Source organism: Poeciliopsis prolifica, unplaced genomic scaffold (genome assembly GCF_027474105.1).
Source record: "Poeciliopsis prolifica strain line A6 unplaced genomic scaffold, Auburn_PproV2 SCAFFOLD128, whole genome shotgun sequence".
Classification (NCBI taxonomy): domain Eukaryota; kingdom Metazoa; phylum Chordata; class Actinopteri; order Cyprinodontiformes; family Poeciliidae; genus Poeciliopsis; species Poeciliopsis prolifica.
The window spans coordinates 368,574-393,590 of record NW_026562503.1 but is presented as its reverse complement, the minus strand read 5'-3'; the positions used below and the strand labels follow the sequence as shown (position 1 = coordinate 393,590).

Here is a 25,017-nt window from a genome sequence, read left to right as displayed (position 1 = left end):
AACTCACCTATAATTTAATAGGCCGAGGTGCATCCACTGCTACATGAGATGGATTAACATTTGAAGGAAAGTCAGAAATTATGGTTTTTTTTATGTAATGTTGTTTTACCGTTAATAGTCATGGTGCCTGTTATGATCTATCCTTCGTCCTGAACAGAGGTCAGGAAGGTCTCCACCTCTGATGGGGCTGAAAAAAGCTTAAATCCTCCTCCATGTCTGATCCTCAGCTTGGCAGGGTAGCGGGTGGCGTATTCAATATTTTTCTCTCGTAGTTTTTTCTTCACCTCGCTGAAAGCGAGCATTTTGCGTTGCACCTCGATGCTGTAATCCGGGTAAAATGAGACTCGATTATTATCCAACAGCACTGTCCCCTTGTCCCCTTGTCCCTGGCCGCGCGGAGCACTTTGTCTTTATCCCTGAAGTTCAGGAACTTAACCAGGATAGGTCTGGTCCGGTCGGTCGCTCTCCCCAGGCGGTGTGCCCTCTCGATGGTAACCGGGGTTGGGAAGTGTTCCTCCCCGAGAAGCCGCGGGATTAGCCGTTCCATGTAACCAACCATGTCAGTACCTTCGGATCTTTCTGGGATGTTTATAATTTTGACATTTGATCTCCTGCTCCGGTTTTCCAAGTCATCCGCTTTTTCTTTCAGGAAAGTTATTTCCTTCTCCATTTTGAGTATCAGATATCAGCTAGGTTGTCTTCGTTAGCTCCAACTCTGGTCTCCATTTCCTGCCCCTGTTCACCAGCCTTGACAATGACTGTTCTACTTTTGTTAGCGATTGTTGGATATAATCTATTTTTTGATTTATATGCCCAGTGAGCTCTTCTTTTGATTCACGGATAGCCTTCATCAGGGATTTCAATGTTGGTTTGTCTTGATCCGCCGCCATCTTCCCGCGTCAGAGGCCTCTCTCTTAAGCCAGTGAAAAACTTCCAAAAACAATCTAAGTTTCGGTACTAATTAGTCAGGTTCAAGTATTCCACTGTTTCAAGAATAAATTCTATAACTGGAGCAATATAGCTGCTAGTGTAAAACCATTGCCGCCGAAGACTACCAGGAGCTGACCGACACGTCCGCCTGCAGAGGCTGCATCACGTGACTCCTGGAGAATCTTTACTAACAAATGATCCTGAATTCATTTCATTGTGGAGCCAGAAAATATTTAGTTTTACTGCTGAAAAATATTAAAGGTTTAGAAAAAACCACAATGCTTTATTTAATTACATCTCATTAACATAACAGGTCAAATTATTTAAACTATTATAATAATTGTGTTCAATTCTATTATTTAGAAATGACAAACCATCAGTTTTATTCCACATCACTGCAAGATTCACTGCAGAAGTTATTATAATTTATTAACTATGATGACATCATAAACCCGATTATATCAGTTTTTGTTCATTAAAGACTAAAATTAGTTTTTATAGTTCAATTCATTTTTTCTCTTTTTATTATTAAATCACAAAACTGGATCAACTAAAGATTTTATTATTGTTACAATTTACATTTTGGGTTCAGAGAACTTACTTCCTGCAGGTCCAGAAGGTTCTGCTGGCGGTCGGGTCCAAAGAGGCAGATCCTGATCCTGGTCCTGGTTCTGATTCTGGTTCTGGTCCTGGTCCTGGTTCTGGTCCTGGTTCTGATTCTGATTCTGAAGCCCGGCCGGGTCTGCAGAACAACCTCAGAGTTTGTTTTTATACGACTCGGCGCCGTGATGTCGCTGTGATGTCACACATTGTTTGGGTCGCCCAGGCCTTCATGGCGTCGGCCCGGCAACGCTGTCTCTCTCTCACACACACACACACCGGGTCAGTGACGGGTCCAGTCAGAGACACAGAGACGAATCCATGTCCATGAAGGTCCAGAACCATCTGTGCCGGGTCAGAACCATTTTGGGCCGACTCCACCTGGAGGGAATCCTTCAGGTGGAGGCAGCATGGTGCTGAGGGACGAAGCTCAAGGCTGGAGACCCTGATGCTCTGAGGAACCAACCTGACCTCTGACCTTTGACCTCAGGCGTCCCATGAACAATCATCATCTTCCTCGCCTTCTCAGCCAATCAGATCGCCGATCTCTCTGACATCACTCCTCTCTACGGCACTGTGACCCCTGACCTTTCCTTAAACTGTTGCCAGGGAGACCATGTTGTTGTCAGGAAGTATTGTGTGAAAGGGGCGGAGCCTCAGAGTTTATGACCCCATCACCTTTATCCTGTCAGACGAAGCTCCGCCCCCTATTCAGACTCTGACGTCATCAGGTCCACATAAAACACTCACACACACACACACACACTCACACACACACACACACACTCACACACACACTCACACACACACACACTCACACACACACATACAGACATACACACACACACACACTCTCTCTCTCAGAGGGCAGCAGGTCGTCCATCAGAACCCGGCCAGAACCTGCTGCTGGTTCTGATGGTTCCTGTGGCAGGACCGGATCAGAACCGGGCCAGATAAACCGACCAGCACACAGGGTCAGCATGAACCATGCTGAGGGTCTGGGCCGGGCCTGGAGCGGTCCAGGGTCCAGTAAAGGTTCTGGAGCAGATCAAACTCTTCCTCCTCCTCCTCATCATCATCATCATCATCGCTGCTGGTCATCACTAGGCAACAAGCTGCCTGCTGCACAAACTCCTCAGCCAATCAGAATTGACGTCACAGAGCGGAGTGTGTGTGTGTGTGTAGATGTGTGTGTGTGTGTGTGTAGATGTGTGTGTGTGTGTGTGTGTAGTGTGTGTGTGTGTGTGTGTAGTGTGTGTGTGTGAGTGAGTGTGTGTGTGTGTAGATGTGTGTGTGTGTGTGTGTGTAGATGTATGTGTGTGTGTGTAGATGTATGTGTGTGTGTGAGAGTGTGTGTGTGAGTGTGTGTATGTGTGTGTGTATGTGTGTGAGAGTGTGTGTGTGTGTGTAGATGTGTGTGTGTGTTTCCCATCAGGCTGAAATCAGGAGCTCATCTGAATGATGTTCCTGAACCGTCCAGCAGGGGGCAGCCTGGGGACCATCAGTAATGAAGCAATGACTCAAATATTGATTTTATTTGTTTCTGTTTACTGAGTTGTGATAGAAAACACTCGTTATGCAATAACCACGTGGGGGCGGGGCTAAAGGCCCCCCACTGTGAGGGGGCGGGGCTAAATGCCCCCCACTGTGAGGGGGCGGGGCTTCAGGGAGCCCCGTTGGCATGGCGGCGGCGTTAAGGCGGAGCCTCAGTTGATCTTCGGGTGGCGGAAATCCTTCCCAGCAAACTTGGCTTTGTCTCCCAGTTCCTCTCGATCCTGCAGGAAGCAGACGATTGGTCAGTCTGGAGCAAAGACTTTATTTGGAGGAATCAGGAAGCGCTCACCTCATCAGCTGGTTGTACTTGGCCAGACGCTCCGACCTGCAGGGGCGCCGGTCTTAATCTGAGAGACAGAGGGAGCGTCATTAGTGAAACAGGCAGCAGGTTCTGCTGGTTCTGACCCGGCCCGGTCCAGAACACCCGACCTACCTGTCCAGTGCAGAGTCCAACCACCAGGTCAGAGATGAAGGTGTCCTCTGTCTCTCCAGAGCGATGGCTGACCATCACACCCCAACCACTGGTCTGGGCCAGCTTACACCTGGAGACAGGTGGAGACAGGTGGACAGGTACGTCACAAAGGCACCAGGGGACAAAGAGACAGACAGGTGTCCAGGTGTCTTACGCCTGGATGGACTCGGTCACGGAGCCGATCTGGTTGACTTTGAGCAGCAGGCAGTTGCAGGCCTTCCTCTCCACGGCCTGCTGGATCCTCCTGGGATTGGTCACCGTCAGGTCATCTCCTACGATCTGATTGGTGGAGGCACAGCAGGTGGGTCACGGCGGCCATGTTGCTCATCACAAACACCTGTCCAGCTCACCTGGATGTCCACAGAGGCAGTGAACTTGGCCCATTGCTCCCAGTCATCCTGGTCGAATGGATCCTCAATGGACTGAACTGGAAACCAACAGAGACCAGAACTTTAAGACCAGCACCGGTCGGGTCCAGTTAGCGTCCTGCCTCCAGGTGCGTCTCACCTGGGTACCCCTTGATGAAGCTGCGGTACAGGTCTCCCAGCTGCTCGCCGCTGATGTGTCGGGTCGGGTCGTCGGGCGACTTGAAGTCCAGGTCGTACTTCCCGCTGCGGAAGAACTCGGACGCCGCCACGTCCATCCCGATGATGATCTTGTCGGGGTAGCCGGCCTTTTCGATGGCCGTCTTCAGAAGCTCCAGGGCTGCAGAGACGCAGCCGATCAGACGGCGCCAGAACCGGTGGGTCCAAAGTACCTTCAGAACCGGGCCGGAGCTCACCCTCGTTGTTCTCCAGGATGTTGGGTGCGAAGCCGCCTTCGTCTCCCACGTTGGTGGCGTCTTTGCCGTATTTGGCCTTGATGACGTTCTTCAGGTTGTGGTAAACCTGAACTCACAGACACAGACATGAACGAGGCGAAGGCGGGAGCCGCAGGCCGCAGGTCAAAGGTCACGGTACCTCAGCTCCAATCCTCATGGCCTCATGGAAGTTTGAAGCTCCTACAGGGAGAATCATGAACTCCTGCATGGCCAGTTTGTTCCCAGCGTGACTCCCACCGTTGATCACATTGAAGGCCTGAAGACACAGAACCAGAGGAGCACAACATGTCCTAGTTAAAGCCCCACCCTCTCTCACTAAGCCCCGCCCTCTCTCGCTAAGCCCCGCCCTCTCACAGGAACAGGAAGGATGACGTCTTTGTGTCCCGCCAGGTCGGCGATGTGGCGGTAGAGCGGGACGCCCTTCTCCGCGGCGCCGGCCTTACAGACGGCCAGAGACACGCCCAGGATGGCGTTGGCGCCGAACTTGGCTGCAGACGGAGACACGGACACTCAGGACAGAGACGGACACTCAGGTGGACGAGTGGGCGGGGCCTCACATTTGTTCTCCGTGCCGTCCAACTCCAGCATGAACTTGTCGATCTTCTCCTGATCCACAACGCTGAACTTCTGCAAGACATGAGGACAGACATGAGGACAGACATGAGGACAAACATGAGGACAGACATGAGGACAGATATGAGGACAAACATGAGGACACACATGAGGACAGAGATGAGGACAGACATGAGGACAGACATGAGGACAAACATGAGGACAGACATGAGGACAGACATGAGGACAAAGTGCTGGACTCTACAGGAAGCAGGTGACCTCTGACCCCTGGCACATACCTTCTCGATCAGCTGGGGGGCGATCTCCTTGTTGACGTGGTCCACAGCCTTCTGTGTCCCTGTGGACAAACCCAGGCGTTAACAGGACGCTGGGCCGTCCTCACCTGTCCTCACAGGTGTCCTCCTACCTTTGCCCAGGTAGCGGCTCTTGTCTCCGTCGCGGAGCTCCAGCGCCTCGTGGACTCCGGTGGACGCGCCGCTGGGGACGGCGGCCTGAAGAGACCTGGACACGGCTGGACGTTAGTGACCCTGAGGGACGCCTGAGGCGCCGCGGAGCCGCTGCTCACCTTTGGCCGTCCACAGGTCCACCTCCACGGTCGGGTTCCCCCTGGAGTCCAGAATCTCACGGGCCGGATCTTGGTGATGGACATCCTGACTGCGGGACGAGGAGGACACGATCAGAACTGGATCAGCTGACTGAGGTTCACACTGATCCGGTGTAATAACCGGGTCGGAACCAAGCAGATCAGAACCAAGCAGATCAGAACCAGAGCCGTAGTGGGAAGCATGTTCGTCCACTCAGGGGACATCAAACAAAGACAAAACACTGCAACCAGCTCTGGACTCCCTGGACCCGGTTCTGGACCCAACTGGACCTACCTGGCAGAGGTGGGGCCTCGAGTCCCATGACTTGGACTCGAGTCGTTAATAAGACTTTAAAATGTCCAAAGACTCGGGACTTGAAAAGACTAAATCTAAAGTTTAAAACATTTATAAAGTTTGTCCCATTGATTCAAAACACTTTTGATTTATTTTGCTTTTCTGAGTCGCATTTAAACGCAACATGAGCTCCAAGGTTCTGTTAGGTGGACAAAGAAACGGCTGCAGCTGCTGAACCCAAACCAACTAAAGCAAAACACTTTGAACAGTTCTGTCCCCGTGCAGAGGGACATGGATACAGCTAATACTAGCTACATGATGACTAGCTAATGTCAGGAGGACAAACGCCGAGTCTGGGCGGCGATCAGGGAACGCCGTTCCTTGCCTGGAGGTGGAACGCCTAACCTGGACCGGTATTGGTGCGACGCCACACGTGGGCCAAACGTGGAGAGCCGCGTCTGGGCCGATGGGAGAACGCCGCAACTCCCATCGGCCCAGGGAGTTGCGGGTTAAAAAAAACTTTCTGTTTATATAAGTGACAGACTGCAGCTTTAAAGTGATCAAGAATCTAAAAGCTGCTGTGAGGTTTCTGGTCGGCCTTCATCCCTTTCACTGCTTGAGCGATAAAAAAAAAAAAAAACATTCAGAGGCTCTGCCTTCATCCACAGAGTCAGATATGATTCAGTGCTTCAGAGCTTCATGCTGCATTTCCTCCACTCACCACTTGGCAAATGATCCAAAATGCCAACATGCAGTGACTGGCTGCTGCCGGGAAGACACGGAAGATGCAATTTTATATTTTGTAGATTTGTTCTAAAGAAGTATGTGGCCCGGAGGTGGAAAGCCACACCCGGGCCAGAGGTGGAACACACCTGTGCCGGTATTGGTGCGACGCCACACATGGGCCAAACGTGGAACGCCTAACATGGACCGGTGGGGGAACGACAGATAAACCTGGGCCGGACGTGGAGAGCTGCGACTGGGCCGAGGGGGGAACGCCGCAACTGGTCCGCTATTGTTATGACGCCACACATGGCCCGGAGGTGGAAAGCCGCACCCGGGACAGAGGTGGAACGCCTAACCTGGACCAGTGGGGAACGACAGATGAACCTGGGCCTGACGTGGAAAGTAGCGTCTGGGCCGAAGGTTGAACGCCACCCCTGGGCCGCAGGTGCAAAGCCACACTTAGACCGCAGGTAAAACTCCGGACCTGGGCCGAAGGTTGAACGCCGTCCCTGGGTCGGTGTTGGAACGCCGCACCTTGGCCGCAGGTGGAATGACGCACCTGGGCAAGAGGTGGAACGCCGCACCTGGGCCGTAGGTGGAACGCCGTCCCTGGGTCGGTGTTGGATCGACGCACATGGACCGCAGCACTTGGACCGCATGTGGAACGCCACACCTGGGCAAGAGGTGGAACGCCGCACCTGGGCCGCAGGTGGAACGCCACAGCTGGGCCGCAGGTAAAACTCCGGACTTGGACGGCAGGTGGAACGCCGCACGTCGGCCTCAGGTGGAACGCCGCACCTGGGCCGAAGGTGGAACGCCGCACCTGGGCCGAAGGTGGAACGCCGCACCTGTGAAGGTGTTGGAACGCCGTACATGGACCGCAGCACTTGGACGGCAGGTGGAACGCCGCACCTCGGCCAAAGGTGGAACGCCGAACCTGGGCCGGAGGTGGAACGCCGCACCTGGGCCGAAGGTGGAACGCCGCACCTGGGCCGAAGGTGGAACGCCGCACCAGGGCAACAGGTGGAACGCCACAGCTGGGCCGTAGGTGGAACGCCACAGCTGGGCCGGAGGTGGAACGCCGCACCTGGGCCGAAGGTGGAACGCCGCACCTGGGCCGAAGGCGGAACGCCGCACCTGGGCCAATGGTGGAACGCTGCACCTGGGCCAAAGGTGGAACGCCACAGCTGGGCCGGAGGTGGAACGCCGCACCTGGGCCGAAGGTGGAACGCCGCACCTGGGCCGAAGGTGGAACGCTGCACCTGGGCCAAAGGTGGAACGCCGCACCTGGGCCGAAGGTGGAACGCCGCACCTGGGCCGAAGGTGGAACGCCGCACCTGGGCCGAAGGTGGAACGCCGCACCTGGGCCGGAGGTGGAACGCCGCACCTGGGCCGAAGGTGGAACGCCGCACCTGGGCCAGAGGTGGAACGCTGCACCTGGGCCGAAGGTGGAACGCCGCACCTGGGCCAAAGGTGGAACGCCGCACCTGGGCCGAAGGTGGAACGCCGCACCAGGGCAACAGGTGGAACGCCACAGCTGGGCCGTAGGTGGAACGCCACAGCTGGGCCGGAGGTGGAACGCCGCACCTGGGCCGAAGGCGGAACGCCGCACCTGGGCCAATGGTGGAACGCTGCACCTGGGCCAAAGGTGGAACGCCACAGCTGGGCCGGAGGTGGAACGCCGCACCTGGGCCGAAGGTGGAACGCCGCACCTGGGCCGAAGGTGGAACGCTGCACCTGGGCCAAAGGTGGAACGCCGCACCTGGGCCGAAGGTGGAACGCCGCACCTGGGCCGAAGGTGGAACGCCGCACCTGGGCCGAAGGTGGAACGCCGCACCTGGGCCGAAGGTGGAACGCTGCACCAGGGCAACAGGTGGAACGCCACAGCTGGGCCGTAGGTGGAACGCCACAGCTGGGCCGGAGGTGGAACGCCGCACCTGGGCCGAAGGTGGAACGCCGCACCTGGGCCGAAGGCGGAACGCCGCACCTGGGCCAATGGTGGAACGCTGCACCTGGGCCAAAGGTGGAACGCCACAGCTGGGCCGGAGGTGGAACGCCGCACCTGGGCCGAAGGTGGAACGCCGCACCTGGGCCGAAGGTGGAACGCCGCACCAGGGCAACAGGTGGAACGCCACAGCTGGGCCGTAGGTGGAACGCCACAGCTGGGCCGGAGGTGGAACGCCGCACCTGGGCCGAAGGCGGAACGCCGCACCTGGGCCAATGGTGGAACGCTGCACCTGGGCCAAAGGTGGAACGCCACAGCTGGGCCGGAGGTGGAACGCCGCACCTGGGCCGAAGGTGGAACGCCGCACCTGGGCCGAAGGTGGAACGCTGCACCTGGGCCAAAGGTGGAACGCCGCACCTGGGCCGAAGGTGGAACGCCGCACCTGGGCCGAAGGTGGAACGCCGCACCTGGGCCGAATGTGGAACGCTGCACCTGGGCCAAAGGTGGAACGCCGCACCTGGGCCGAAGGTGGAACGCCGCACCTGGGCCGAAGGTGGAACGCCGCACCTGGGCCGAAGGTGGAACGCTGCACCTGGGCCAAAGGTGGAACGCCGCACCAGGGCCACAGGTGGAACGCCACAGCTGGGCCGTAGGTGGAACGCCGCACCTTGGCCGCAGGTGGAATGACGCACCTGGGCCGCAGGTGGAAAGCTGCATTTGGACCGCAGGTAGAACTCCGCACCTGGGCCGAAGGTGGAACGCCACAGCTGGGCCGAAGGTGGAACGCCGCACCAGGGCAAGAGGTGGAACGCCGCACCTGGGTCAATGGTGGAACGCCGCACCAGGGCCACAGGTGGAACGCCACAGCTGGGCCGTAGGTGGAACGCCGCACCTGGGCCGGAGGTGGAACGCCGCACCTGGGCCAAAGGTGGAACGCCGTACCTGGGCCGTAGGTGGAACGCCGCACCTGGGCCGAAGGTTGAAACGCCGTCACCGGGTCGGTGTTGGAACGCCGCACCTTGGCCGCAGGTGGAATGAGCACCTGAGCCGGAGGTAAAACTCCGGACTTGGACGGCATGTGGAACGTCACACCATGGACCGCAGCACTTGGACCGCAAGTAAAACGCCGCACCTGGACCTCAGGTGGAATGCACCACCTGGGCCTCAGGTGGAAAGCTGCACATGGACCGCAGGTAAAACTCCGGACCTTAACCGAAGGTGGAACGCCACACCTGGGCCGAAGGTGGAACGCCACACCTGGGCCGAAGGTGGAACGCCGCACCTGGACCGCATGTGGAACGTCGCCCTTGGGTCGGTGTTGGAACGCTGCACCTGGGCCAAAGGTGGAACGCCGCACCTGCGCCGCAGGTGGAATGCCACACCTGGGCCTCAGGTGGAAAGCTGCACTTGGACCGCAGGTAAAACTCTGGACCTTAACCGAAGGTGGAACACCACACCTGGACTGAAGGTGGAACGCCACACCTGCGAAGGTGTTGGAACGCCGCACATGGACCGCAGCACTTGGACCGCAGGTGGAACGCCGCATCTGGGCCGTAGGTGGAACGCCACAACTGGGCCGCAGGTAAAACTCCGGACTTGGACGGCAGGTGGAACGCCGCACCTGGGCCGAAGGTGGAACGCCGCACCCGGACCGAAGGTGGAACGCTGCACCTGGACCGAAGGTGGAACGCCGCACCTGGGTCGGTGTTGGAACACCGCACTTGGACCGCAGGTGGAACGCCGCACCTGGGCCGAAGGTGGAACGCCGCACCTGGACCGAAGGTGGAACGCTGCACCTGGACCGAAGGTGGAACGTCCCCCTGAGCCGGAGGTGGAACGCCACAGCTGGGCCGCAGGTAAAACTCCGGACTTGGACGGCATGTGGAACGCCGCACCTGGGCCGAAGGTGGAACGCTGCACCAGGGCCACAGGTGGAACGCCACAGCTGGGCCGTAGGTGGAACGCCACAGCTGGGCCGGAGGTGGAACGCCGCACCTGGGCCGAAGGCGGAACGCCGCACCTGGGCCAATGGTGGAACGCTGCACCTGGGCCAAAGGTGGAACGCCACAGCTGGGCCGGAGGTGGAACGCCGCACCTGGGCCGAAGGTGGAACGCCGCACCTGGGCCGAAGGTGGAACGCCGCACCTGGGCCAAAGGTGGAACGCCGCACCTGGGCCAAAGGTGGAACGCCACAGCTGGGCCGGAGGTGGAACGCCGCACCTGGGCCGAAGGTGGAACGCCGCACCTGGGCCGAAGGTGGAACGCCGCACCAGGGCAACAGGTGGAACGCCACAGCTGGGCCGTAGGTGGAACGCCACAGCTGGGCCGGAGGTGGAACGCCGCACCTGGGCCGAAGGCGGAACGCCGCACCTGGGCCAATGGTGGAACGCTGCACCTGGGCCGAAGGTGGAACGCCTCACCTGGGCCGCAGGCGGAACGCCACAGCTGGGCCGCAGGTGGAACGCCGCACCTGGGCAAGAGGTGGAACGCTGCACCTGGGCCAAAGGTGGAACGCCGCACCTGGGCCGAAGGTGGAACGCCGCACCTGGGCCGAAGGTGGAACGCCGCACCTGGGCCGAATGTGGAACGCTGCACCTGGGCCAAAGGTGGAACGCCGCACCTGGGCCGAAGGTGGAACGCCGCACCTGGGCCGAAGGTGGAACGCCGCACCTGGGCCGAAGGTGGAACGCTGCACCTGGGCCAAAGGTGGAACGCCACAGCTGGGCCACAGGTGGAACGCCACAGCTGGCCGTAGGTGGAACGCCGCACCTGGGCCGAAGGTGGAACGCTGCACCTGGGCCAAAGGTGGAACGCCGCACCTGGGCCGAAGGTGGAACGCCGCACCTGGGCCGAAGGTGGAACGCCGCACCTGGGCCGAATGTGGAACGCTGCACCTGGGCCAAAGGTGGAACGCCGCACCTGGGCCGAAGGTGGAACGCCGCACCTGGGCCGAAGGTGGAACGCCGCACCTGGGCCGAAGGTGGAACGCTGCACCTGGGCCAAAGGTGGAACGCCGCACCAGGGCCACAGGTGGAACGCCACAGCTGGGCCGTAGGTGGAACGCCGCACCTGGGCCGAAGGTGGAACGCCGCACCTGGGCCGAAGGTGGAACGCTGCACCTGGGCCAAAGGTGGAACGCTGCACCTGGGCCAAAGGTGGAACGCCACAGCTGGGCCGAAGGTGGAACGCCGCACCTGGGCCGGAGGTGGAACGCTGCACCTGGGCCAATGGTGGAACGCTGCACCTGGGCCAATGGTGGAACGCCGCACCAGGGCCACAGGTGGAACGCCACAGCTGGGCCGTAGGTGGAACGCCGCACCTGGGCCGGAGGTGGAACGCCGCACCTGGGCCAAAGGTGGAACGCCGTACCTGGGCCGTAGGTGGAACGCCGCACCTGGGCCGAAGGTTGAACGCCGTCACCGGGTCGGTGTTGGAACGCCGCACCTTGGCCGCAGGTGGAATGACGCACCTGAGCCGGAGGTAAAACTCCGGACTTGGACGGCATGTGGAACGTCACACCATGGACCGCAGCACTTGGACCGCAAGTAAAACGCCGCACCTGGACCTCAGGTGGAATGCACCACCTGGGCCTCAGGTGGAAAGCTGCACATGGACCGCAGGTAAAACTCCGGACCTTAACCGAAGGTGGAACGCCACACCTGGGCCGAAGGTGGAACGCCACACCTGGGCCGAAGGTGGAACGCCGCACCTGGACCGCATGTGGAACGTCGCCCTTGGGTCGGTGTTGGAACGCTGCACCTGGGCCAAAGGTGGAACGCCGCACCTGCGCCGCAGGTGGAATGCCACACCTGGGCCTCAGGTGGAAAGCTGCACTTGGACCGCAGGTAAAACTCTGGACCTTAACCGAAGGTGGAACACCACACCTGGACTGAAGGTGGAACGCCACACCTGCGAAGGTGTTGGAACGCCGCACATGGACCGCAGCACTTGGACCGCAGGTGGAACGCCGCATCTGGGCCGTAGGTGGAACGCCACAACTGGGCCGCAGGTAAAACTCCGGACTTGGACGGCAGGTGGAACGCCGCACCTGGGCCGAAGGTGGAACGCCGCACCCGGACCGAAGGTGGAACGCTGCACCTGGACCGAAGGTGGAACGCCGCACCTGGGTCGGTGTTGGAACACCGCACTTGGACCGCAGGTGGAACGCCGCACCTGGGCCGAAGGTGGAACGCCGCACCTGGACCGAAGGTGGAACGCTGCACCTGGACCGAAGGTGGAACGTCCCCCTGAGCCGGAGGTGGAACGCCACAGCTGGGCCGCAGGTAAAACTCCGGACTTGGACGGCATGTGGAACGCCGCACCTGGGCCGAAGGTGGAACGCTGCACCAGGGCCACAGGTGGAACGCCACAGCTGGGCCGTAGGTGGAACGCCACAGCTGGGCCGTAGGTGGAACGCCACAGCTGGGCCGGAGGTGGAACGCCGCACCTGGGCCGAAGGCGGAACGCCGCACCTGGGCCAATGGTGGAACGCTGCACCTGGGCCAAAGGTGGAACGCCACAGCTGGGCCGGAGGTGGAACGCCGCACCTGGGCCGAAGGTGGAACGCCGCACCTGTGGCCGAAGGTGGAACGCTGCACCTGTGAAGGTGTGGAACGCCGCACCTGGGCCAAAGGTGGAACGCCGCACCAGGGCCACAGGTGGAACGCCACAGCTGGGCCGTAGGTGGAACGCCGCACCTGGGCCGAAGGTGGAACGCCGCACCTGTGGCCAAAGGTGGAACGCCACAGCTGGGCCAGAGGTGGAATGCCGCACCTGGGCCGAAGGTGGAACGTCGCACCTGGGCCGGAGGTGGAACGCTGCACCTGGGCCAATGGTGGAACGCCGCACCAGGGCCGTAGGTGGAACGCCGCACCTGGGCCGCTGGTGGAACGCCACAGCTGGGCCGTAGGTGGAACGCCACCTGGGTCGAAGGTGGACGCCGCACCTGGGCCGGAGGTGGAACGCCACAGCTGGGCCGTAGGTGGAACGCCGCACCTGGGCCGCTGGTGGAACGCCACAGCTGGGCCGTAGGTGGAACGCCGCACCTGGGTCGAAGGTGGAACGCCGCACCTGGGCCGAAGGTGGAACGCTTCACCTGGGCCAAAGGGAACGCCGCACCAGGGCCACAGGTGGAACGCCACAGCTGGGCCGTAGGTGGAACGCCGCACCTGGGCCGAAGGTGGAACGCCGCACCTGGGCCGAAGGTGGAACGCTGCACCTGGGCCGAAGGTGGAACGCCGCACCAGGGCAACAGGTGGAACGCCACAGCTGGGCCGCAGTGGAACGCCACAGCTGGGCCGGAGGTGGAACGCCGCACCTGGGCCGAAGGCGGAACGCCGCACCTGGGCCAATGGTGGAACGCTGCACCTGGGCCAAAGGTGGAACGCCACAGCTGGGCCGGAGGTGGAACGCCGCACCTGGGCCGAAGGTGGAACGCCGCACCTGGGCCGAAGGTGGAACGCCGCACCTGGGCCAAAGGTGGAACGCCGCACCTGGGCCGAAGGTGGAACGCCGCACCTGGGCCGAAGGTGGAACGCCGCACCTGGGCCGAAGGTGGAACGCCGCACCTGGGCCGAAGGTGGAACGCTGCACCTGGGCCGAAGGTGGAACGCCGCACCAGGGCAACAGGTGGAACGCCACAGCTGGGCCGTAGGTGGAACGCCACAGCTGGGCCGGAGGTGGAACGCCACACCTGGGCCGAAGGCGGAACGCCGCACCTGGGCCAATGGTGGAACGCTGCACCTGGGCCACAGGTGGAACGCCACAGCTGGGCCGCTGGTGGAACGCCGCACCTGGGCCGAAGGTGGAACGCCGCACCTGGGCTGAAGGTGGAACGTCGCACCTGGGCCGAAGGTGGAATGCCGCACCTGGGCCGAAGGTGGAACGCCGCACCTGGGCCGAAGGTGGAACGCCGCACCTGGGCCGAAGGTGGAACGCCGCACCTGGGCCGAAGGTGGAACGCTGCACCTGGGCCAAAGGTGGAACGCTGCACCTGGGCCAAAGGTGGAACGCCGCACCAGGGCCACAGGTGGAACGCCACAGCTGGGCCGTAGGTGGAACGCCGCACCTGGGCCGAAGGTGGAACGCCGCACCTGGGCCGAAGGTGGAACGCTGCACCTGGGCCAAAGGTGGAACGCTGCACCTGGGCCAAAGGTGGAACGCCACAGCTGGGCCGTAGGTGGAACGCCGCACCTGGGCCGGAGGTGGAACGCTGCACCTGGGCCAATGGTGGAACGCTGCACCTGGGCCAATGGTGGAACGCCGCACCAGGGCCACAGGTGGAACGCCACAGCTGGGCCATAGGTGGAACGCCACACCTGGGCCGGAGGTGGAACGCCGCACCTGGGCCGAAGGTGGAACGTCGCACCTGGGCCGAAGGTGGAACGCCGCACCTGGGCCGAAGGTTGAACGCCGTCCCTGGGTCGGTGTTGGAACGCCGCACCTTGGCCGCAGGTGGAATGACGCACCTGAGCCGGAGGTAAAACTCCGGACTTGGACGGCATGTGGAACGTCACACCATGGACCGCAGCACTTGGACCGCAAGTAAAACGCCGCACCTGGACCTCAGGTGGAATGCACCACCTGGGCCTCAGGTGGAAAGCTGCACATGGACCGCAGGTAAAACTCCGGACCTTAACCGAAGGTGGAACGCCACACCTGGGCCGAAGGTGGAACGCCACACCTGGGCCGAAGGTGGAACGCCGCACCTGGACCGCATGTGGAACGTCGCCCTTGGGTCGGTGTTGGAACGCTGCACCTGGGCCAAAGGTGGAACGCCGCACCTGCGCCGCAGGTGGAAAGCTGCACTTGGACCGCAGGTAAAACTCCGGACCTTAACCGAAGGTGGAACGCCACACCTGGGCCGAAGGTGGAACGCCGCACCTGGGCCGAAAGTGGAACGCCGCACCTGGACTGAAGGTGGTACGCCACACCTGCGAAGGTGTTGGAACGCCGCACATGGACCGCAGGTGGAACGCCGCATCTGGGCCGTAGGTGGAACGCCACAACTGGGCCGCAGGTAAAACTCCGGACTTGGACGGCAGGTGGAACGCCGCACCTGGGCCGAAGGTGGAACGCCGCACCCGGACCGAAGGTGGAACGCTGCACCTGGACCGAAGGTGGAACGCCGCACCTGGGTCGGTGTTGGAACACCGCACTTGGACCGCAGGTGGAACGCCGCACCTGGGCCGAAGGTGGAACGCCGCACCTGGACCGAAGGTGGAACGTCCCCCTGAGCCGGAGGTGGAACGCCACAGCTGGGCCGCAGGTAAAACTCCGGACTTGGACGGCATGTGGAACGCCGCACCTGGGCCGAAGGTGGAACGCCACAACTGGGCCGCAGGTAAAACTCCGGACTTGGACGGCAGGTGGAACGCCGCACCTGGGCCGAAGGTGGAACGCCGCACCCGGACCGAAGGTGGAACGCTGCACCTGGACCGAAGGTGGAACGCCGCACCTGGGTCGGTGTTGGAACACCGCACTTGGACCGCAGGTGGAACGCCGCACCTGGGCCGAAGGTGGAACGCCGCACCTGGACCGAAGGTGGAACGTCCCCCTGAGCCGGAGGTGGAACGCCACAGCTGGGCCGCAGGTAAAACTCCGGACTTGGACGGCATGTGGAACGCCGCACCTGGGCCGAAGGTGGAACGCTGCACCAGGGCCACAGGTGGAACGCCACAGCTGGGCCGTAGGTGGAACGCCACAGCTGGGCCGGAGGTGGAACGCCGCACCTGGGCCGAAGGCGGAACGCCGCACCTGGGCCAATGGTGGAACGCTGCACCTGGGCCAAAGGTGGAACGCCACAGCTGGGCCGGAGGTGGAACGCCGCACCTGGGCCGAAGGTGGAACGCCGCACCTGGGCCGAAGGTGGAACGCTGCACCTGGGCCAAAGGGGAACGCCGCACCAGGGCCACAGGTGGAACGCCACAGCTGGGCCGTAGGTGGAACGCCGCACCTGGGCCGAAGGTGGAACGCCGCACCTGTGGCCAAAGGTGGAACGCCACAGCTGGGCCGGAGGTGGAATGCCGCACCTGGGCCGAAGGTGGAACGTCGCACCTGGGCCGGAGGTGGAACGCTGCACCTGGGCCAATGGTGGAACGCCGCACCAGGGCCACAGGTGGAACGCCACAGCTGGGCCGTAGGTGGAACGCCGCACCTGGGCCGCTGGTGGAACGCCACAGCTGGGCCGTAGGTGGAACGCCGCACCTGGGTCGAAGGTGGACGCCGCACCTGGGCCGGAGGTGGAACGCCACAGCTGGGCCGTAGGTGGAACGCCGCACCTGGGCCGCTGGTGGAACGCCACAGCTGGGCCGTAGGTGGAACGCCGCACCTGGGTCGAAGGTGGAACGCCGCACCTGGGCCGGAGGTGGAACGCTGCACCTGGGCCGCTGGTGGAACGCCACAACTGGGCCGAAGGTGGAACGCTGCACCTGGGCCAAAGGTGGAACGCCGCACCAGGGCCACAGGTGGAACGCCACAGCTGGGCCGTAGGTGGAACGCCGCACCTGGGCCGAAGGTGGAACGCCGCACCTGTGGCCAAAGGTGGAACGCCACAGCTGGGCCGGAGGTGGAATGCCGCACCTGGGCCGAAGGTGGAACGTCGCACCTGGGCCGGAGGTGGAACGCTGCACCTGGGCCAATGGTGGAACGCCGCACCAGGGCCACAGGTGGAACGCCACAGCTGGGCCGTAGGTGGAACGCCGCACCTGGGCCGCTGGTGGAATGCCACAGCTGGGCCGTAGGTGGAACGCCGCACCTGGGTCGAAGGTGGACGCCGCACCTGGGCCGGAGGTGGAACGCCACAGCTGGGCCGTAGGTGGAACGCCGCACCTGGGCCGCTGGTGGAACGCCACAGCTGGGCCGTAGGTGGAACGCCGCACCTGGGTCGAAGGTGGAACGCCGCACCTGGGCCGGAGGTGGAACGCTGCACCTGGGCCGCTGGTGGAACGCCACAACTGGGCCGAAGGTGGAACGCTGCACCTGGGCCAAAGGTGGAACGCCGCACCAGGGCCACAGGTGGAACGCCACAGCTGGGCCGTAGGTGGAACGCCGCACCTGGGCCGAAGGTGGAACGCCGCACCTGTGGCCAAAGGTGGAACGCCACAGCTGGGCCGGAGGTGGAATGCCGCACCTGGGCCGAAGGTGGAACGTCGCACCAGGGCCACAGGTGGAACGCCGCACCTGGGCCGTGTGGAACGCCACAGCTGGGCCGCAGGTGGAACGCCGCACCTGGGCCGAAGGTGGAACGCCGCACCTGGGCCGAAGGTGGAACGCCGCACCTGGGCAAGAGGTGGAACGCCGCACCTGGGCCGTAGGTGGAACGCCGCATCTGGGCCGCAGGTGGAACGCCACAGCTGGGCCGGTGTTGGAACGCCGCACCTGGGCCGAAGGTGGAACGCCGCACCTGGGCCGAAGGTGGAACGCCGCACCTGGGCCGCAGGTGGAACGCCGCAGCTGGGCCGGAGGTGGAACGCCGCACCTGGGCCGAAGGTGGAACGCCGCACCTGGGCCGCAGGTGGAACGCTGCACCTGGGCCGAAGGTGGAACGCCGCACCTGGGCCGGAGGTGGAACGCCGCACCTGGGCCGAAGGTGGAACGCCGCACCTGGGCCGAAGGTGGAACGCCGCACCTGAGCCGGAGGTGGAACGCCGCACCTGGGCCGAAGGTGGAACGCCGCAGCTGGGTCAGTGTTGGAACGCCGCACCTGGACCGCAGGTGCACCTCGACTCATAGCTGTTAGCTTCTGGTTGAAGGTCGAAATGAACTCAATCTGAATGTTTTCATATTTATCTTCTTTGGTTTGTTTTTTAGCCTAAATTAATTATTCAGTTTATTGAACTGGTTGAAATTTTAGCTAAACTGATTATATGAATTTGTACTTTAGTTCATTATTAATATTTTTTCTACCATTAAATGTTTTAACTGACATCGTTTGGCTGCTGCTGTATTTTTACAGCTTATTAAATATAATGTTTAACTGTTAGTATGAATATTAGTTAGCATTAAAGGTAACCTAGCTGTTAGCATTGAGCCGTTAGCATTGCAGTGGGTGAACAGGTGACTCTGTGGGTGGTCAATGCCCCTAATACCCCTCAACCCCCCATGCATCGGGATGAAACAGATTCTTCTATATATTGTTGTGCTTGATGTTAGAATGTAATAAAGTATCGTATTGATATTTATAGAAAATGAATCTCCATCAGGTCCAGACAAGCTGAACCCTTCACTGAGCAGAACTCAGTCACAGTTACTGACTGGTTCTGTCAGACTCGGCCCGGTCCAGTTAGGTGTGTGTGTGTGTGTGTGTGTGTGTGTGTGTGTGTGTGTGTGTCGGACCTGCAGCAGGGATTCTGCTCAGCGCCATGTTTCCGCTCCGTGCCCCGGAAGCCCCGCCCATCCAGCCAAGCAGCCAATCAGAGCCCGGCTGACATTTGGACAGAACCAAAGAGAGGGAGGAACCATGGAGGGGTGTGTGTGTGTGTGTGTGTGTGTGTGTGTGTGTGTGTGTGTGTGTGTGTGTGTGTGTGTGTGTGTGTGTGTGTGTGTGTTTATGGGACAAGCGGGAGTGTTTAGATATTTTTAATCTGCAGCAGGAGGAGCTGCTGACCTTTAACTAGACCATTCTAAGGAGGTCGAGGTGAGAAACCCAACAGAACCAGAACCAGACTGTAACTGCTGACATTTGAACACACACACACTGACTCACACACACACACACACACACACACACAACTCACTGAATGAACGTGTGTGTGTGGATTTTGTAAAGGCCATCAGTGGTTTCAAATGCTCTTCAGGAGCTCAGCTGTTGTTCAGCAGTGAGACAGAAACACACACACACACAGACACACACACACACACACACAGAGACACACACACACACACAGAGAGACACACACACACACACACAGACAGACACACACACACACACACACACAGAGACACACACACACACAGACACACACACACACTCACACACACACTGATACACACACAGAGACACACACACACAGACACACACACACACACACACACACACTGATACACACACAGAGACACACACACACACACACACACACTGATCCACACACAGAGACACACACACACACACACACACACAGATACACACACAGAGACACACACACACACACACACACACTCTCTCTCTCTCTCAGATCTTTCTCCATGTTAATAAGCTGCAGTTTTTCCTACTAACTAACTTTCTGATCATGCAGCTGCTGACCTGTGAACTTTAACCTCTGATCTCTTTTATCCAATCAGAGACCTGAGCATCACTGCTGTCTGATCGGGCTGAGCGGACCGGAACCGGAACCATCTTTCTGACCCGTTCTGGTTCTGTTCCGGTTCTGTTTGCTCCAGGCCCGTCCTGAGCGGTTCGGATCGGTTGGGTTTGCATTGATCGGGTCGCTGTGTGTTCAGTGAGTTCGGATCGGTTCGGAGTGGCTCGGTAAGCGGGTCCGGACTTTGCGCCCCCTGCTGTTTGTGCAGCTCTGTGACCTTCAGTCACAACGCGCTGGTACCGGGTCCAAATGAACCAGAACCAGAACCCACCGACACCACACGTCTCCGAACTGCAGGTTCGCTTAAACACACGGCGGCCTTTCAAAATAAAAGCCTGCAGGAGCTGGGAAGAGCTGCAACGGACCGGAACCGGGTTCTGGCCGGACTCACCTGACGGCTGAAGAAGAGAGGAGTTCGGTTCCGGTCCGGTTCCGTCTGGCTGAAGATCTCCCGCCGTCAGAGGTTTTATAGGCGGAGGGAGGAAGAGGAGGAGGAGGAAGAGCAGTAGGGACCGTCTGGATGTGACCGGCACCAGAACCTGAACAGAACCTGAACAGAACCGGTCCAATTCCTCAGTTTCCTGGAAACTCAGGTTTAAAATAAATTTTATTTAAATGCTGAACTGAATCTGAACTTTGGAATAAAAACTGAAACCAGAACCAGAACCAGTCCTGGTTCTGGTTCTGGTTCTGGGCTGCAGCCTTTTGCTCAAGGACACAACGGCAGAAGACGGAACCGGCAACCAGGATGATGAAGAAAGGTCAGCCAGCAGGCTGCGGTTCTGTTCTGGAAGGTTCTGCAGTGACCCGGTTCCTGCTGAAGCTGAACTTTGAGGACGGTCCCTAATGAGAGAGAAGGTCAAAGTTCACCTGCAGCAGAAACCTGAACCTGGCTGAGGAGTCACTGCAAATGGCAGAAACCCGGAGACCTTTGAGCCTTTAGCTTCACCTGCAGCAGAACCAACAGAACCAGCAGAACCAGCAGAACCCGTCCTGTCATGACTTTCTGATCATGCAGCAGCTGACCTGTGAAAAACCCGCTCAGGACCCTGCAGGTCAAAGTTCACCTGCACTGAGTTAGCAGCAGGAAATATTCTGTCGTTGTTCCTCCAGCTGCATCCAGAGATTCCTGGTGGTTTTTATAAACGTGATGCAGATATTTTTGCTTTACATTCAGTTTAAAATGCGTAGTTAAATATTTCTCCCTGACCGTTCTGGGCCCATCAGAACCCGGCCGGTCCATAAACACTCCGGACCCGTCTGGAGACCCAGGAGAACCAGGTTCCCACAGAACCATGTTGCTGCGCGTGTGTGTGTGTCTCTGTGTGTGTGTGTGTCTCAGTGTGTGTGTGTGTGTCTCAGTGTGTGTGTGTGTCTCAGTGTGTGTGTGTTTGTCTCAGTGTGTGTGTGTTTCTGTGTGTGTGTGTTTCTGTGTGTGTGTGTGTGTCTCAGTGTGTGTGTGTGTGTCTCAGTGTGTGTGTGTGTCTCAGTGTGTGTGTTTCTGTGTGTGTGTGTTTCTGTGTGTGTGTGTGTGTCTCAGTGTGTGTGTGTGTGTGTGTGTCTCTGTGTGTGTGTGCGTGTGTCTCAGTGTGTGTGTTTCTGTGTGTGTGTGTTTCTGTGTGTGTGTGTGTCTCTGTGTGTGTGTGTGTGTGTGTGTGTGTGTGTGTGTGTGTGTGTGTGTGTGTGTGTGTGTGTGTGTGTGTGTGAAAGAAGCAGACCAGGTAAAATAAACAGGACTCTTTATTGGGTTCAGGTGAAACATGTAACACTGGCTCCCTGCTGAAGAACCAGCCTGACCCGCCGGGTCAGCGCCGGGTCAGGTGACCCTCACACACACAGTCACTGATTGGTCGTTGCATGGAGGAGACGCTTCGATGACTGAAGGTCAAGGACAAGGAGCTGGGAGGGGTCGAAGGGTCAGGGAGGCAGGAGGGAATGTGGCGGCCATGTTGGATTTACATCTTGACTTTCCTGAGATGTTCGACGACACTGAACACCTTGTTGGATATCTGGCCGCCAGTGGCGTCTTTAGTGCCCTTTGCTATGACGATAGCTGGAGACAGAGGACAGGTGGAGACAGAGGACAGGTGAGACAGAGGACAGGTGGAGACAGAGGACAGGTGAGACATTGTGACTCAGGAACCTGAAGGTGACGTCTGAAGGTGGAAGCTCACCTGTGTTGGTCTTGCCCACGCAGACTCCAAACGTGTTGCCGTCGGCGTCGGCCGCGGTCTTCAGGTCCATGGCGAAGGTCGGCTCGTTGTCCATCTGGTCCCGGATCAGGCGGCACCGCGTCCCGGCGATGTAGACGCCGTTCTGAGCGAAGCTGGACCGATCCTTGCCGGCCAGCTTCTTGATCTCGTCGGCCTGAAAGGAGACAAACAGTCAGAGCTACGGATTCCCAGCTTCCTCGAACTGCACGGCACCACCCAGGACCGGGCCGAGGACGGGCAGCAGGTGAGGAAACAGGACAGGTGAGCAGGACCGAGTTCATCAGAGACTAAGCTTCACAGCACAACTGGAGAAAAATCAGCTGCAAGACGAAAGAATGTGAAGACGAGTAGCGGCAGCCAATCAGAGAACAGGCCTGCAGGGAGCTGATACCGCTCACTGACACACACACACACACACACACACACACACACACACACACACACACACACACACACAGACACACACTGAGACACTCACACACACACACACACACACTGAGACACATGGAGCTCTAATGTGAGTCATGTTGTCAGTGAATCTGTTTAGAATGAAGAGAAAACATGTTGAAGCAGCTCAGAGAGAATCAGAGCCTGCAGGCCTGTTTTCTGGGTGTGTGTGTGTGTGTGTGTGTGTGTGTGTCTCAGTGTGTGTGTGTGTGTGTGTGTGAAGAAAGAAGAAGTGATCGTCTCAGCTTCCTGTATTCGCTGCTTTTCGGCGCTATGCCCTTATAAGGCAGCTGAACCCGCTCTGAGCAGCAGAACCCGGAACCTGGCGGAACCGGGCCTGACGCTGACTGACCTGCTCTGCAAGCAGAACCCAGAATCTGTTTGGACCCGGGAGGTTCTGCAGGCTCAGAACCAGCAGTCAGACCCGCCCGGTTGTGGCTGCGACCCGGTTGCTGCAGCAGGAAGTGCATGAAGCAACCGAACAGGAAGTGAGCGGCAGATGCCTCCAAACCATCGCAGCAGCCAATCAGGCGGCGGGCTCAGAGCGGGAAGCGGCGACGCCCGCGGCTCAAGACGATGCAGAGACGCAAACTTCCTTCCTCCCTGAGCCAGAAGACGGCGGACGGGAGCCAGTGAGGTCACAGCGGGACAGGTGAGGTCACCTGTCCCCAGCAGCGGCGTCTGAAGCAGGAAAGAGTCCCGGAGATTTGGAGCCGACAGAGGAGGAAGTTCTGGCAGGAGCCGAGTGGAAACAGGAACTGCAGCATGTCTCTGTGTCTCACTGCGTCTCTGCATGTTTCCCTGCGTGTCTCAGTGTGTCTCTCTGTCTCTGCATGTTTCCCTGCATGTCTCTCTGTCTGTCTCTGCATGTCTCAGTGTCTCTGTGTCTCTGCTCACCGTGATGCCCTGCAGACCCGGGGAACTGGCCCAGATGCTCTCCTGTCCAGCTCCGGTGCCGCAGATCGCCGCCTCTGCCACCGGCGTCGTCCCGCTGTGGTCAGGCGTCCTCATGTTGTCGATGTACGATTGCCACGACATCCTGATGGAGACAGTCGCCAGGGTTACGGTCCAGGTCTGGCCTCCCTCTGGGCCTGTGTGTGTGTGTGTGTGTGTGTGTGTGTGTGTGTGGTCTTACCTGTGCAGGTAGAGTCTGAGTCTGAGGCAAACGGAGGACAGCAGAGAAATGCCAGAAGCAGGAAGACGATGCGTCTCTTATAGGACCGGCCCCGCCCGCTTCCTGCCTCCCTCTCTCTGCCGCTCGCCCACTCTCCCCCCTCTCTCTCTCTCTCGCTCGCCCTACCTGGAAGTGAGAACCAGGAAGTAGAACGGTTCAGTGAGACAGCCTCCATGTTGTCCCTCAGCTGGACAGAGGAAGGACGGTGATGAGGTCAGAGGTCAGGTGGAGAACACCTGAACAGCAGAGTCCAAACCAAATCGGTTCTGGAGTCTGATCCGTTCAGAACCAGGAGCAGGTATCCACCAGAACCGACCGGCACCAGGAGGTCCAGATCGTTGGCACAATCAGAACCGGTCCGGTTTAAGATCCGGTCCGGTTTAAGATCCGGTCCGGTTTGGAGGTCCAAGGTTTGCTTTAAACCAGCAGGAGTCTGAAGTTCTGCTGAAACCTTCTGGTTCTACTGGTTCCCACAGCTTGGAAACCAGTTTGGGTTTGTTGCTGTTCATCATGATCCAGATTATTGATCTGGATTCATGTTTTATCACTGCAGGAGTTCTGACTGACTCCAGTAAACCCAGTAGGAACCCACCAGTGATCCCAGTCTGCAGTAACTGGTTCTGATGGACCTTTGCTCTCCATCAGGGTTTAAAACTGATTTAGGATCCATGACCCGGGGTCACGACCCGCTCCACTGGGCCGGGCGGTTCTGTTCTGGTTCTGACTCAGGAGGATTTGAACAGCCTCAGCGGTTCTGGTCCAATTTGTTCTGAGATCCAGTTTCTGGATGGAACCAGTTAGAGCTCGACTGACTGCAGCAGTTTCCATTTATGGAGGTTAAAGCAGAACCTGCAGAGATGAAAGTGTCTCTCTCTCACACACACACACACACACACACACACACACACACACACACACTTCCTCAGTAACGGTGAACCCGTCTTCTGAGTTAAACTGAAAGAGTTGAAGCGACAGAGTGAAGAGGAAGTGGTTCATCGTTTTGCTGTGTGAACTGTGTGTGTTACAGAGTGTGTGTGTCCTTATATGGCAGTGAGAGAGCAGTGTGTGTGTGTGTGTGTGTGTGTGTGTGTGTGTGTGTGTGTGTGTGTGTGTGTGTTAGTTTTAACATGTCAACACTTCAGAGATCCTCTGTTCACACGTGACACTTTTTAAGGGAAACTGGTTCAGGATTCTCTACAGGCTCCGCCCACTTCCTGTCACCAGCCCTACTTCCTGTTGGGAGAATAAAATGGCTCTGATTGGCTGGAGGAAGATGAGAAGAAGCCTGATGAAGACTCTGATGAAGGTCATCCAGCTGAAACCAGATGTTTACCCAGAACACCCAGTGACTGGAGTTTGGGTCCCGTCCTCCGGTCCGGTCCGGT

General features: G+C 59.1%; 1 protein-coding gene and 1 pseudogene across 1 annotated transcript; both read right to left on the bottom strand.

Moving 5' to 3' along the window:
* Window positions 1-3,057: 3,057 nt before the first annotated feature.
* LOC129355252 (beta-enolase-like) lies at window positions 3,058-18,909 on the bottom strand (annotated as a pseudogene).
* A 2,611-nt stretch (window positions 18,910-21,520) lies between these two features.
* LOC129355247 (profilin-1-like) lies at window positions 21,521-23,721 on the bottom strand. The gene is made up of 4 exons (XM_055024775.1): window positions 23,594-23,721; window positions 23,356-23,497; window positions 21,973-22,165; window positions 21,521-21,851 (listed from the first exon to the last, which is right to left on the bottom strand). Exons 2-4 carry the CDS (start codon window positions 23,494-23,496, stop codon window positions 21,754-21,756), a joined length of 432 nt encoding a protein of 143 aa, XP_054880750.1. The 5' UTR covers window position 23,497; window positions 23,594-23,721; the 3' UTR covers window positions 21,521-21,753.
* Window positions 23,722-25,017: the final 1,296 nt, after the last annotated feature.

Excerpts from the sequence above, each read along its gene's own strand:
- LOC129355247 (XM_055024775.1), bottom strand. The coding sequence starts at position 23,496 with ATGTCGTGGCAATCGTACATCGACAACATGAGGACGCCTGACCACAGC. Across the intron at positions 22,166-23,355 it reads CGGGTCTGCAGGGCATCACG|GCCGACGAGATCAAGAAGCT; the intron begins GTGAGCAGAGAC and ends GTCTCCTTTCAG. Across the intron at positions 21,852-21,972 it reads CGTGGGCAAGACCAACACAG|CTATCGTCATAGCAAAGGGC; the intron begins GTGAGCTTCCAC and ends CTCTGTCTCCAG.